Consider the following 15,579-nt stretch of genomic DNA (forward strand, 5'->3'; position numbering starts at 1 on the left):
GAAGAATGGACCAAGAAAGAGAAAAGCAGATTAAAATTACGGGTACATATTTAAGAAACACACAGTTCCTCCTGTCAGATTGGAGCAGTGTTTGAATTGAGGGAATTCTTAGTGATTAACTATTATATTTTGATCATATGATGTGACCACATTGGTATTGACTAATATTACAATGTTTTTAGAAATATTACTTCAGTCTGAATCATGTGTAAATATCTTTTCTATTATTATTATTATTATTAGAAGTAGAAGTAGTAGTAGTATTGTAACACTTCACAAAAAGTTTTCATTTGTTACCATTAGTAAACTACATTATTTAACATAAACTAACAATTATTACAACAGATTCCGTTCACCTGATCTGTTAATTATCTTATTAGCTCTCCCGTGTTATCTAAGCCCTGTTTCCAGAGTTCATTGTTCGGTTCTTAACTACTTGATTTGAAAAAGGGGAAATATTTAGGGGGATATTTATTATCATCGTTATTATCAACATCATGTCAATTAGCAACATAAGAAGGAACAAAACTTTACTCTGCTACTTTGCTTATTTAAAAAATAGTATTATTAAATCGCATTAGTATTGTGCTCTTCTCTGATTCCACCTGGAAGGAAGTGGGATTCTATGTAGAGAGCAAGTTATTTTAATTTGTATTGATGAGCACTGGCAAATAAGGCTGTTTTTTACAGGGAAAGCTAAGCAATGACGTTGGGAGTGATGGTTAGGTTTTAATTGGGTGACTCACTTCCTAAGCTATCTGTGTGACCAGCGCACACTTTATTTCTGGCAAATACTTAAAACCACCTGTACACTGATGCTCTGCACCAGGTCCTAGCACTCAGCAGCCCATTATAAGGTCACAATACATGTTCAGGTCATGTTATGATCAATATCTTGACAACAAAACAGCATTACCTATCAAAACAAGAGCTACAGCTTTACTTTATTTTTGAATAACAGCCACAAAAGCAAAATAATTATGAGCTTCCGTTGTTTTCACCTGTTGAAAGCCATCAAACGTAACAGACACTCACGAGGAGATGGTTATCTTGGTCTCTGTATCTTCTTCAATCTTCTTCAGGTTTCTGCCCTCCTTCCCGATCAGTCTTCCAACCAGACTGTTGTGGGCCAGGATCTTCATAGGAATATCCTCAGTCCTACAAAAGCAAAAACACAAGTTGACAATTACAAAGACGCATTTAAAGAACACCGTAAAATAAAAACAGACTTCGGAAGATTCAGACTTACACTTTTGTGTCATCAGCCTCTTTCTGCATGATGTCCATGATCATACGGCACGCGGCGGAGCAGCCCTCAGGAGTCGAATGGATGGTGATGGGCTTCTCTGCCGCTCCTGCGTTCTCCTTACGATGGATGTCCACCCTAACAGGACAGGAATATGACCATTCAGCAGCGATCAAACTAGGCTATGTGAAAAGTTGTCACTGTAAAACAAGCAGGTATTTTTAATCAACGTGAATTGATGGTCACAGCCAGATTTGATTAATAAATGTGACATTTAATGTCCAAAATATACTGACGATTTAATCAATGGATAGTACACAGTGTATGTGTACTATTATCATATATTATCTAAATTTGTATTTAAGCAATTCTATGTTAAATTTTTTTTTTTAAATGTATTAAATAATAGAATTCTAAAAAGTTCTATATTGTAAAATTTGGAGACAGCAAGATTTTTGTACTATCGAAAGAAATTACGGGCTAGATGTACTAACAGCTTGCGCCAGCGCAAACACTCTTTTGCCGTTAAAATAATACTGTCAGGATTTACTAAAGACACGTAGTGAAAAAATAGCACTAAAAGGCGTAGATAGTCATTTTAGCGTCTCAGCTTATTGTATATGCATTTGTAGGAGTTTCCCTTTCAGACACAAAATTTATAAGAGGAGAGTATTTAAATGAATCACACAAAATGATTTACTAAGGTTTACGCTAGTCAATTTACAGGTATTTGCATCCAGCTGCGTCTGTGTTCTGTAATTTGTTTGTCATAATAAGTAGATCATGCGCAGAACTTTTTCCGCTTTCCGAAAGAAGAATTAAATTGATCAAATGTGAGAGTAACAGCATTTATTTGAAATAGAAATATTTTTTTACATTATAAATGTTGTTCTTTTTAACTTAATATTCACCAAACAATCTTGGGGGAAAAAAATCCCCCAAAAATATTAAGCAGCAAAACGTGGATAATAAGAAATGCTTCTTTAGCAGAAAATCAGCATATTAGAATGATTTCTGAAGGATCATGTGACACTAAGACTGGAGTAATGATGCTGAAAATAAATTTAATCACAGGGATAAATTAGACTTTTAAAATATATTCAAATAAAAAATAGTTCATTTAAATTGTGTGTGTATATATATATATATATATATATATATATATATATAATTCAATAGTACCAGACCTAAAGTTTTGAACAGTAGTGTATATCACAATTGTAATTAATAAATGTATTATATAATTAGAAAAATAATAATTGTAGTTATATTAATTGAGGTCCAAAATGTACTCTAATTAACCACATCAATACATCTCACTCACTTAGACTGTGTCTGTTTGGTGATGTTTTTGATTGTGAGACCCTCCTTGCCAATGATGGCTCCCACAAACTGTGTGGGCACCAGCATGCGCAGGGGGAATTCTTGCTGTTTCTGTCGGAGCCCCAGGGAGCCTCCAGAGGTCCCGGGCTGGGAGTCCTGTTCTCGTGATGTCCTTCCACCCCGGCGATTCCGGGTTGCAGGCAGGGGTGGAGCAGCTTCCATATCCAAAATATAAGACACTTTAAAGGAGTAATCCTCACACTTCTGTCCTGTTAACTTCTCTACAGCACTGAAGACAAGCACAGAGAAAATTATCAATAGAATACAATGACAGTATAAAGATGGAGAGTTTTGGCATTTTTTAAATAAAAAAATCAGGGCTGGCATTGGCAGTATGATGGATGGAAAATACCCAGTGACAGTTGTGTCAACCAGTGGAGGTTCTGCGATGAGGTTCAACTTTTGTGCTAATACGCATTTAGTAGGGCTGGGGTAAACGATTATTAACTAAACGATTAGTTGGGCGATTATTTTATCGATTAGTCGACTAATCTAATGACTAATTGGACGACTAATATAAAGAATATTTTTTCTGCTGCTCAATTAATAAAAAAACAATATCTCAAATACTAGCATACTGAATCAAGATACTATAAGCTGGCTAACGTTAGTCTAATGTTATGTATTTGAACACAATCATAACTCTACAACCGCCAAAACCGTGTTCTTACATTTTTTATCATAGGGAATGTTTAAATATTAATATCAGCTGAGGAGGGAAACGGAGTCGGAGGCGGAGTTCACCTACTGATCAGAGCGCGTGCTGACACGGAGTTAAAGCCTGTTTTATACTCGACACGTCCACACGAGCGCGAATGTGCGCACGGCAAAAATGACCCGTTGGGTGCGCAAGACCAGGAAGACTGTGGCTGGCTGTGTGTATGCCTTTTTTTTTTAACAACGCGCCCGGCGCCGCGTCCGGGAACAACTTCAAGCCGAATCTGCCCGAGCTTGTACGTCTCACCACACCGGCACCCAGTTTGCGCGTCTAAATTGCAATTTTTTTTCTTAAGGGTTTGTTTACTGTGTGTGATTCATTTAATGGATAGCACATTCACTTCTAGTTGTCTTCGTCCTCTATTCTGCAATGTTTCGGTCTCCCACGTGTGTGGGGCAAGCTGTACCGCCGGGAACATGCAAAAAATAAATAAATAAAGAAGCGTCTATGCAAAAATATGACGTCGACGCAATTTTGACGTCGAATCATCGACGCGCCGCTACAGCACTAGCATTTAGATTTACGCATTTAGATTTATCTGCTATTTTACAATGGTGTCAAAAATGGCTCATCGTTTATAATCTATGACAGTTTTGAGTGTTTTAAACTCATGTTGCATAATAATGTGTAGCAGTTTTTGCACTAATAATTTCAGACTTATTATTTTTTCGCAAAACAAAAAAACAGATGTCTCTCTAATTAAATTAGCATAAATTTCACAAAATTAAACTACACAGACAATACTAATTGATTATGTAATATATAAAACATTTTAGGATACATTTTTTTAGGAAAAAAGTTTATATATTTACACCATTAATGAGACAAAATATTGAATTATGAGTAATTTTATATCTCAATAGTGGTGTATGTTATGAGGAAATAGTTATTTTGCTGAGTACTTTAAATATTTAAATATGTCCATTAAATTAAGATGACATTATTATGTGTTTAAGCTTATATATTTCATTAAATGTATACAATTATACATATTTTATATTAAAAAAATATTACATAATTTAAATATTATTAAACAAAATTTGCAGATATTACAACGAAACTTTGACATACCATTACCATAATCAATTTATTTATAGTCTTAAATATGATTTTTGTCATATCCCTATGGATAATAAATAATAATAAAAAAACTTACATTTTAGCCTCCTCTTTTGTTGAGTACGTCACATTCACCACTGCTGTTTCTGTATCAGTGTTAACTGCAAAAAGAAATAAAATCAGGTGAGAGAGGGAGTGAGAAGTCAATATTTAAAAACAAAGAGCTTGGTCATATTCATAAGCATATGAGACTGCAAGCTTTTGTATGAGATGCATTCAGACAAACAAATGCAGCTTTACACTAGTGTTGTGAAGAGCCACTCGTGTGTCTGCATGTTAAATGAGGATTACTGTGCCATGGCCACATGTGTACTTCACAAGAGAAACACAAAGCAACCCTGACGTCCATGGATCAAAGCTCTGTGCACTTCAAGAGTTTATGCTGCTATACACTTTCAACTGCCAACTATAGCACTTACAACTCCGGACCTTATAAAACAGTGGTTCTCATTTATTATAATTTTTATAATTGTGTGTGTGTGTGTGTGTATATATATATATATATATATATATACACACACAATTTATATAATATATAAATTATAATAAATTTGCTTTTAATGATCCTGATGAATCATCATAAATGCATGCAAATCCTACCCAGCTAACACACTAAGTACAAGTTATGGAATTGACTGGTTCTTTCTGGTAATATCATGACATTTTTAATTGGCAATGTAACTACGACATTGCATGACAGCTTGAAAATTATTTTGCTCTTTTTATATAGTGAAGTGATATAAAGCACACAGCGTGAGTCCCGGCTCACTGACCTTTCCCAATCCCGCCCCTCTCTCTCTCTCCCACCTCACTTCCTGTCCACTCTATACTATCCTATAATAATAAAGGTAAAAATCGCCAAAATGAAATCTTTGAAAAAATAAATAAATAAATAAATAAAATAAGTCTTGATTCAGGAAAAACATATTGTTGTTTCTTTGACCTCACACCCTCCAACCCAACAGTTGAGAAACGTTGAGTAACGCTGTGTTAAAAGGTCAAGCTGTATTATACTTTCTGAAGAATGTGAAATGGGATTAAATTAAATCTGTTTCAAATTACAAGAATTCCTTAGGTCATTGCAATAATTACAGACAGAAACCACTGCAGAGACAATGTGTGTGTGTATGTGTATGGTATTTTTAAGAGGAAAGCCTGCCTTTTTATTGATTAGATGGAGTTATGTGTCTAGAGAACTAGACAGTCTGTCTGAAGGAAGTTGAGTGGGATGGCTGGGCAGAAATCCAGAGCTTCACACATGAAGAGAACCACAAAGCCTCACTATAATGCAGCTCAAGCGATCAATCTCAGAACCAATGAGTGTCACCAATGAAGACACATCAATAGATCTTAAGAAAGAATGACGAGAAATAGCACTGTCCTCATATCATGCCGACATCATATTCGTTTCATAGGATGAGTGCCTGCACAATGGGACTGTTTGAATGGGATTCCTTTTCTAAACAATGGTGGAGTTACAATTATTATTCAGGATAATGACAAAAACACTGAAGAAAAAAGAACATAAAAAATCTTTAATTTACCTCTTCTTTTACAAGCATTTTTAATTTCTGTCTTATATTTTTTAAGGCCATAGAGTATAAGATATCAGAAGGATAAGCTCTCTGATACTTACTGCTTCATATTTGATTATTATATAAAATATGACAAACTCTCAGATAATTTAACTATTTACAAGGTAAAATCAGTTGAGATGTAACATCTTCCCAAAAACTTAATACCTGAAAAAACTAAAAACTTAATACCTGAAAACACACACATTACAGCTAGAGCCTGGCCACACTCTCACACTTCAATCCACACACTGGTGTGCCATCAAACCACTCATTTCAGCCATAGTGCTCATCCCTCTCTCATGCACTGTCTGTCTGAGACTTCCTATCAATCACACCTTTCTCTATTGGGAAAGACGATTACAAAACCTCACAACTGAGACGCCTCCACTGGCAGCAAGTGTTGATGGGATTTAAGTTTGGATAACGTGTGATCTAAATGCATGCACACATTGACTCTGTAGTCCATAGTCCGTTTACAATTTAAATTCATCCACAAACACAGGTACATCAGCAAGTGTGCTATTTGACAAAGTCCCCAATATAAAAGATATAAAGACTAATGTTTAATGAGCAGGGAAGAGTGTCTTAGCATTTGTCCTCTAGTCACAGCCAATACCATCCTAAATAGCCTGTGAGTAGCACTTCATCATTTCATTTTGTCCAAATGACAGAAAAAAATGAGCGCTTACACAACTACAATAAATTGTAAGTTGATGAAAACGCATTGTGGTCCAGATGCTGGTTCTAATGACAGACAAAACATGTATGTCCAAATTCTCCGAAATTTGCAGGTCAAAAATGTAACCTTGTAACCTCGCAATTTTAACTTGATTTTGGTAAAATGTGACCCTGAACCAAAAAAAAAAAAAAAAAAAAACAGTCACATGGGTAAGTTTTTCCCATTAATGTATGGTTTGTTAGGATAGGACAATATTTGTCTGAGATAAAACTATTTGAAAATCTGGAAAATGAGGGTGTAAAAAAATAGAAACATTGAGAAAATTGCCTTAAAGAGTTGTGCTGCATTCACACTTACAAAAATAAATGTTTTATACATTTACGGTTGGAAATTTACTAAATATCTTCATGGAACATGATCTTTACTTAATAGTCATATGGTTTTTGGCATAAAAATAAAAAGCGATAATTTTGACCCACACAATGTATTGTTGGCTATTACCACAAATATAACCATGCTACTTCTTTGTGATCCAGGGTCACAAAAGTTAATAAAATAATGAAACATGCAAAAGTCTGTCTGACCATATAGAAAGCAACAATATCAACTTTGACAACACAGTGTTTAATTATTTAAAAATAAAATTGTGGGTTTTTTTTCTTGAAAAGTAATGGGTTATAAAAGAAAGTGCATTTTTATATGCTTTAACTAGATAGTAGGGATGTCAAAAGTAAATACTTTATAAAATAATTTGCGTGCATGCTCTGCTTATGCTTCATGGTAATACAGCTTTTCAAATTCACATTTTTTGTGTGAATGTGAAAAGACCATTTTCTAGTGTCGTAAATATGAATATTCAAATATTTAATAAAACAATTCTGCACATGTCACTGTTTAAATGAAATATTTACATTCATATTAAATAATAAAGTGAACGTGTTCAATAGGATAATACATTTGACAACCTTAATAGTCACCATTTTCTTTCCTAAGTTCTTAAGTATTTTTTAAAAACTATTTGTCTTCACTATGCTTAATTTAAATGGTCCTCATTAAAAGATTTTAAAAAATAATAAATAAATAAAAAAATCTAGAAGATCATACAAACAGCAAGCATGGTAATTACAAAATAATTTACATACATTTTTTAGATGGAATACAGCATTGCACTGCTTGAAATATCAACTAACCAAACAGAAAATACAATTTAAAGTCTTTACCTTGTTCCACATTTTCTACAGTACCATACTGAGCTAACAGGCTGTCCAAAACCTGCAACGAGAAGAGCACAATCAGAAAAACATCTAAAAATATAATAAACTGTTTTTAGATAGAATACTAGAAAATATGAGAGTTGGAAAATAAAAGAAATGCTTCACTCCAAAATTAAAATCAAATCAAAATCTGCTATAATTTAAGAATACTTTTGCATAGACTGCAGTTCAAAAGTTTGGGGTAGGTAAGATTTATAATGTTTTTGAAAGACAGCAACAACAACAACTTTTCTGTTATAATATGTTTTAAAACTGTATTACTGTAAAGGTAAATCTGAATTTGCAGAATCATTACTCATCTTAAACATTTCTTTTTGTTAACAATGTTGAAATCTGTTCTAAATCATGCTTAATATTTTTGTGGAAGCCATGACACATCTTTTTTTTTTCTTCTGATGAATAGAAGGTTAAAAAGAATAGCATTGATTTGAAACAGAAATGTTTTGTATTATTATCAATTTCTTTATTGTCACTTTTGTTTCATTTAATGCATCCTTGCTGAATAAATGTATTAAAAAAAAAAAACCTTACTGAATCCAAACATGGTAATGGTAACTACCAAAAAATTGGTAATGTAGCTCTTGTCATTAGTTTTGTTTTCATTTCATTTTGTCTTCATTTTTATTACCCAGGGATATTCTGCAGTTCTACTCTTGTCCAGATTTTAAAAGTGGTGTGTAATGTCACAAAAAATGGCCTTAGTAAACAATGAACACATCGTTTTTCACACAGTGAGCTAAACTCAAGAGAGCAATGCAGAATACAGAGGCACAATGTCCAAATACATGAACGAAGTGTGTGAGAGCGAGAGTTTTGAAGTGGGCCAGAGCTCACTGTGATGATGTCATCAGGATTTACAATCGGGTCACCAGGGCTGAACACTCTCCAGACAGATTCACACGGACTGAAGAGGAAGTGTATTTTGTGTGTATGGGCGGAGCTTCTCTAATGCATCGTCAGTTAGAGAAGAAAGCGCTGGAGCCCAAAGACAGACAGACAGAGCCCTGACCACACACACACGCTGTTCTCTCTGCCTGAGCAGTTACACACTCACCTCCCACTGGAGATGAGGAGGAATGTTCCGGATCTGAATCTTCCGACTCCTGCAGACACAGAAACAAAGCGAGAGAGACAATGAGACAAAAAAGAAAGTGAAAGAGTGCAAGGAGAAATCAGAAAACAGAAGTGCAGCGATATTCAGCGTACGGGTGCTACAGCGTTAAAACATACAGGGGTGAAACAAAACTCTTATAAAGCTTGAGCATCAAAGTGATGAAAATCATGATCATCTCTAAAGTGGTGTGAGCATTGACAGAGATTTAGAACTATAAAGCAAGCAGAAGTCATTCTTTTTCAGTTGTCCATTTATTGCAACATGAGCAACAGTAACCTTATTAGCAATATAAAATTGAAAAATATTGTGAATATGGTAAGGATTTTATTGTGCATTTTTCCCCATGTCTTCTCACAACTAAGACAGAAATGGTCTAAACTCTGTCAATTCTAAAACTCAGAATCAATGATTCTGACGCGCAAAAGTCTGCGAAATTATATATATTTATTTTGATTTTTGCACCAAGATAAAATTGCCACAAATCACAAGCCAATTTTCATGATTCATTGTGCAACTGTCCACACTGACACATGCTCAGTGAGAGAGAGAGAGAGAGAGAGAGAGAGACAGAGAGAGAGAGAGAGAGAAATGGATTAGTTTAGAGTGAGCAGGTCCCTCATTCACAACTTTGCACCAGAGTGACTCGTCTGTGTCTGTGCTCCATCATTCGTCGAGTCCGGCACTACCCAACAACTTTTGAGAGTTCTGTACCAACACCAAAGCCACACAAACCACTCCACCACAAGCTGTTAACAACTACATTAAAATGAGTGGAATCAAGCTGGCCAGAGGAAAGAGATTTAAAAGTGCAGTGAGAGAGAGGCAGAACGAGATCTGCAGAGCCACTTTCACACTCAGTTTATTGGGGCTCTTCTGCAGGTAGACTTTGGGTTCCAATACAATAGTATTTTAACCGAAAAAGTTCAACACAGTCTTCCATTTCGAGACAATGAAGGTTTTGGACGCATCTCAAAGGTCAGTCACATGCATTCAAACATCTCTTAGGTGATGTTCACATCTCAAAGGTCAGCTGGGCCTTTTGTTGATCTAATCAGGCTGTTTGGATTAGCATTTCAAGGCTCTGAGTTTTCTAATGAAATCAAGTAACCAGCTGAATCAACATACTTTGTTTCAGAGTGTCTCCACCTCTATGTAACCCCTCCCCCTTGAAAGGTATATCAACTACAATGTACAGTATATGCCTTAGTTAGACTTGGCTAAGATTTTTGGATGAAGCAGACTATAGCAATGCAACAGCAATAAAGAATCCTGCTTAAAAAGATACACCAGACTCAAGTCTCCTGGTCTTCGCTTCTGAGTTTCCTACAAATTAGAAGAAATAAGTCCACAACACTTTGATAAGACAAACACAGAGTAAACAACAGACGGATAACAGTGAAACGCAAGAGGCTTACTTATGTGCCGACTGAGTATCATCTTTCACCGTGCCCGGAAGTAAGAGATTAATTTTCATTCATCCAGAGTGCACTGAATACACAGAAAAGCTGCCCTGGTTGTTTCTACACATTTCCTCACTCTTTGCCCAGCACACTTTGAAATACTCTAGTGAGAGAGCTGAGCTCTACGTGGAATCGAACACACACACAGCTCTGTAAACCGTGACACTCCCTCTACGCCCCTCAAACCTTCTAACTGCCTCAGTCTTAGCGCATCCCTTCAGCTTCGGCTAATGCTGTGGCCTGCTAACTGTCAATCCCTCTAAGCTTCCTGAGAAGGGGCAATTTCCCATTTCAGCATGGCAGTTCAGCTAGCTCAAACCAACACCTCCTCATCCTGACCCTTAAAAATTAGAGGGTTCAACTGTAAAGGCCATTGTACACTGAGTCCGAAATTCGCATCCGAAAGTTTCGCACATTAAAAAAAAAATTCGACCTCACGTTATGTCAGTCACGCTTGCACACCGCCACGAAACTTTCGTCCGTCATAAAATTAATCGGATCGGGTTCGATTTTCTGCGTTTTTCGCATCCAGAGCCAGCATTTTTAGAGGTCTTTTGACAATTCAGAGCCGGGGGAGCTCGTCCTCAAATCATTGCACATATGCGCCGTGCTTTCAGTTTCGGTTTTCAATTCGATCAAGTGTTTATGTTCTCTTCTCTATATTGGATTATGAAATTAATAAACCTCCCCTTTCAATCAGATTGAAATTTAGGATCGAATAAGGTGTGATTGAGCAGCCTATTCGATAACTAATGTATTATTTGGGCACAATATATACACAATATATAGCCTACACAATAACTACACAATAATAGCTGTTCTGTCTGCCCAGCGCTTCCACCGGGCCGCGCGCAGGTGTGGTGTGTGTCCATACCTGGTCCATACCAGACACACTGCCAGTCTCCGTTCAGAATCGATTGGTTCACGGAAATTGGTGGTCTTGTTTTTAATATGTGGTTTCAGAATCGCTAGCAAAGCATCAAACTGTCCCACTGACATTCTGAGGTAAATTTTCAATCGCTCAGGATAAATTCCCAACTCCTTGAAAAGGAACTCTCCTTCCTTTCAGCGCAATTTCAGGATTGGATGGACGTAATATTTTCTCTTCCTTCTCTTTTCAATAAGAGAGAAGGCAAAAATCATCCTCACTGCTTGACGAATCCATTTGGCATTTTTGTGTTTTTTCCCGCAAAGGTTTAATAAATACGCAACGGACTCGGTGTGCAAGGTTTCTATGCGTGACAAATTTTTAGGCTGACGAACACGAAAATACGCATACGAAAATTTCGTACTCAGTGTGCAATGGCCTTAACACTGTCTCTACAGCAGACATGAGCAGCACCTCTCGATAAGCTAAATTGCTTTCATTATAATCAATGGAAGAGTCCACTGTATCAAGTTGTGACGCTCTCAATTGGCAGACGTGATGTTTCCATTCACGGTGCACTTGTAAGGGCTTCTCCAGTCACACTATTATCCTCATCTGTCTTAAACAGCTTTTACTTAGTTACATATTGTAATATGATTTTGTCCATACAGTGGAAGTCAATAATAACCAAAGCTGTTTGGTTACCAACAACAAAGTATCTTCTTTTGTGTTACAGACAGGAAATAAAGTCATACAGGTTTGGAATGGAATACGGGTGAATAACGAATGGCAGAATTGTTATTTTTGGGTGAACTAACCCTTTGATGGTGCATTTACTTTAGGCACATATAACTGCTTCTAATACCAAAAGATGGAGGGTGGATTTGTTTAGGTCTGTGAGTTATGAAGGGGAAAAAAACGGCCGAAAGCTGAGAAAATGGGAAAGCTGGATCAGAGCAAAGGAAAGAATAGAAGCAACTGCTAATTTCTCTGTCATGCCTTGTGTTGAGGTTCAAATGCCGACGACACAACAAGTGGACGACGGCTGTTTTTTTCTGTCTGCTCTCTCTCTCACTAACCACCATAACCATCCATGTTCTTCCCCTCTTTTTTCCTCCATCTCTCCATCTTTCCTCCACCCTGCTGGGGTGGAAAAAGTGACAGTGCTTTTCAGGGGCTCCTCATTTTCAGCATGCCTGTGGCAGCACTGGATTACTGAGCCCTTCCTGGACGTGCACAGGCTCAGATGCACACGCCCTGCCCATCACAGGAGGATCCTGGCCAACCTCAGCATGAACATCTCTCTGCCTATCTTCTACGCATTCACTCTCACAAAAGAAATGTACATAAGGACTTGAGCTGTCCGCTTTGTTTGCATGTTCTCAGTCTCAGTGCACAGTGGTGCTTGCAACACTTTAAAAAATGATATGATCAATAAGTTATGAGAACATATGTTTTTACAGTTTAATGTTATTTAAGTTTAAATGACTTAACATCAGTTGATTGTACTTAAAAATTTAAGGCAGCTTTTTTTCAGTAAACAGGTTTGAGTCAAACTAGCGTCATTTGTTATAAATAATGTGGCAAAAAAAAAGTCCAAAAATGTACTGGTACTAAGTTGGTTATCTGGCAAATTTTGCGTATTTTTAGTGTTTCAGTATCGTAGAGTAGAAACTTGGCTGTTCATTTCGCCTACACTGTAAAAATAAATTTACTTTATCTAATCAATAGAATTGTGGCAACAGATCACAAACAATATTATTAATTAAATTGAACAAATTAGAAGTGAGTAATAATTAATCAAATTATTCCTTAAAAGTTAACCATTTAAACTAAGTTCACAAAAAAATATATCTGACTAAAACACAGACGTCAGAGATTAATTAAGAACTCTTTATTTTATATTGCCAACACTGAAGACACCTGATGTTAACAAGCAGAATCACGGAAGGAGAAAACTGTAATTTTAAAACAAACACGATCACCATAATGGTGACAAATTTTCAATTTATGTTTTTTTGGTTGTTGTAAGTTTTACTCATTTTAAATGGTTAACTTTGAAGGAATTAATTTGATTAAATATTACTTAATTCTAATTTGTTACATTTAATTAACAATATTGCTTGTAATCTGTTGCCACAATTTTTTTGATTAGATAAATCATATTCATTTTAGTGTAGTTTGAATTGACTTAACTTAACTTAATAACTTAATACTGTACATTATATTTTTTGATGCCTAAATGCATAGCATTTGTAGCATATAAAATTGTGTTTTAATGTTTAAGCTATGAAACTTGTTCATGTTTTAATAGCATTTGTAGCATATAAAATTGTGTTTTAATGTTTTAAGCTATGAAACTTGTTCATGTTTTTTATGGTACAAATTACCTCGTATAGGTCAAAAGATTGAGGCAAATTTGATTTCACATATCATGACCCCTTTAAACAATTTATCGGTCATCATTCATAACATGAAACAAATTATCAGTATCAGTCCAAATTATTTACATTGGTGTATCCCTAAAAAAACACTTAAAAGGTGAATTTAGTATATACGCAAAATGACACAAAAGAGACACATGCATAGAGAAACAAAACTCTTGAATTATGTGCCTGTTACTCTCTAACGCATGTAATGCCATAAATAAGTTCAGTTCACACACAAACACTGACAGGCATGATCTGGATCTCTAAGGATTAATTTATGATGTTTCATCAAGAGGGAGCAGGTTTATTAGCTTGTTATTTTCGAATCTCTTCAGTGAGTATTTGTTTTTATTTATGTGTAATGGAGCTGAACCCAATGCACTTTTGAAATCAGTCTCACAGACCCCTTCACCCCAGTCCAAAACCACCAGCACTAGAAGATGTAGACTGAATGCACTGCTTGCCGTATGTTTGTTGAACGTAACCAAGCTGTCTGCTGCTGGTTTAGAAAAGGGTGCCAGACAACTAAATAAAAAAACACGCTTCTCAATTTCTGCCTTTGAATATCTGAGGGTGGCCACGTTCAGTTGAAAAGCTAATATTTACAGCAGCCAGATGCAGCGCACAAGCTAGAAAACCATGTTGGCATACTGATCCTCACATCCGCGTGGATGGTGCGAAGGAACGTTCGCCACTGGAAGCGGCGTGCAGCAGACGGGTCAGAATAGGACCATTCACCTTGGGCCAGGACCTCTCAGACCTGCTAACGACCACCATCTGATCATCCCTGTCAGCCAGACGAAATGCTATTCACCATACATAAATCACTCAGCCACAACGTGGGCACGTGAGCAGGGGCGGATAATTGTGAGTCACACGTGTGCAAACAGAGAACAAATATTCAGGCGTTCCTCATTGGAGAATGAGAAAGAGGTGGACCTCACTTCTCTCCAATGCCCTGGCTGTGGTGGACACAACAAAGACAGGAAGCTGACTCTTATCTGGATTCATGCACAGGAAATGAGCACCGAAAGGCAATTAAAAAAGTGACTGGCACTTTGGTTACAATGTCATGTGATGAATTCACTGCAGTTTTGATCAAAAAAAGCTAAGAACGGACTCTGTTTATTTGAACCTTTTCTGTTATAGTGTTGTTTGAATAAAGTTTACACCTTTAGTTGATAGAGACATGAACTGTTGAATCCAATTTGTATCAATACCCAGCCCAATCATTTATTGTGGCATCTTTTAAACTAAACATACTAGTCTCATGAAAGGAGCAACCGTCATGATGTGTAACATCCACATGAACAAAAAATGCACTCATGCGGAGATGAGACATAGTGGCTCCACTCCATATGGGTGGCAGGACACATAGACACACACACTCATGAGGGTGTGCAGAACTGACACCAGGCGGCAGCTCGCAAGCCACAGACATCCAATGTTCCATGTCTGTCCTATACGTCCCGCAGTGTGGCCTCATAAAGAGTCAAAGAAGAAGAGCTAAGTCAACAGTTTTAGGTACGTTTTTTGCTCCCTCCTTAGATGAAATGCAATCCTACTTCAAATGTCTTGTCTTGGGCTGTGAATCTACCCAGACACTCCACATTCCTGGCTTTAATAGTTTTGGATGCACAGGAACTTTAAAAGCCACAATGGGTTTCCCTCAGTCTCAGGAGCCCTGTGATAAAAAAGTATCTATGCGTGCA

At 36.5% G+C, this 15,579-nt stretch overlaps 1 protein-coding gene across 1 annotated transcript in view; it reads right to left on the reverse strand.

Moving 5' to 3' along the window:
- igf2bp2a (insulin-like growth factor 2 mRNA binding protein 2a) overlaps window positions 1-15,579 on the reverse strand; it is a 47,532-nt gene that overhangs the window by 12,110 nt on the left and 19,843 nt on the right. Inside the window, exons 3-8 of the mRNA XM_039683555.2 lie at window positions 9,051-9,099; window positions 7,943-7,994; window positions 4,504-4,567; window positions 2,571-2,858; window positions 1,250-1,384; window positions 1,036-1,158 (exon numbers count right to left, since the gene is read on the reverse strand). Coding sequence (XP_039539489.1) covers window positions 1,036-1,158; window positions 1,250-1,384; window positions 2,571-2,858; window positions 4,504-4,567; window positions 7,943-7,994; window positions 9,051-9,099 — 711 coding nt within the window. The remainder of the gene's footprint in view (window positions 1-1,035; window positions 1,159-1,249; window positions 1,385-2,570; window positions 2,859-4,503; window positions 4,568-7,942; window positions 7,995-9,050; window positions 9,100-15,579) is intronic.

The sequence above is a fragment of the Pimephales promelas genome, chromosome 7 (genome assembly GCF_988280905.1).
Source record: "Pimephales promelas chromosome 7, fPimPro1.hap1.1, whole genome shotgun sequence".
Classification (NCBI taxonomy): Eukaryota; Metazoa; Chordata; class Actinopteri; order Cypriniformes; family Leuciscidae; genus Pimephales; species Pimephales promelas.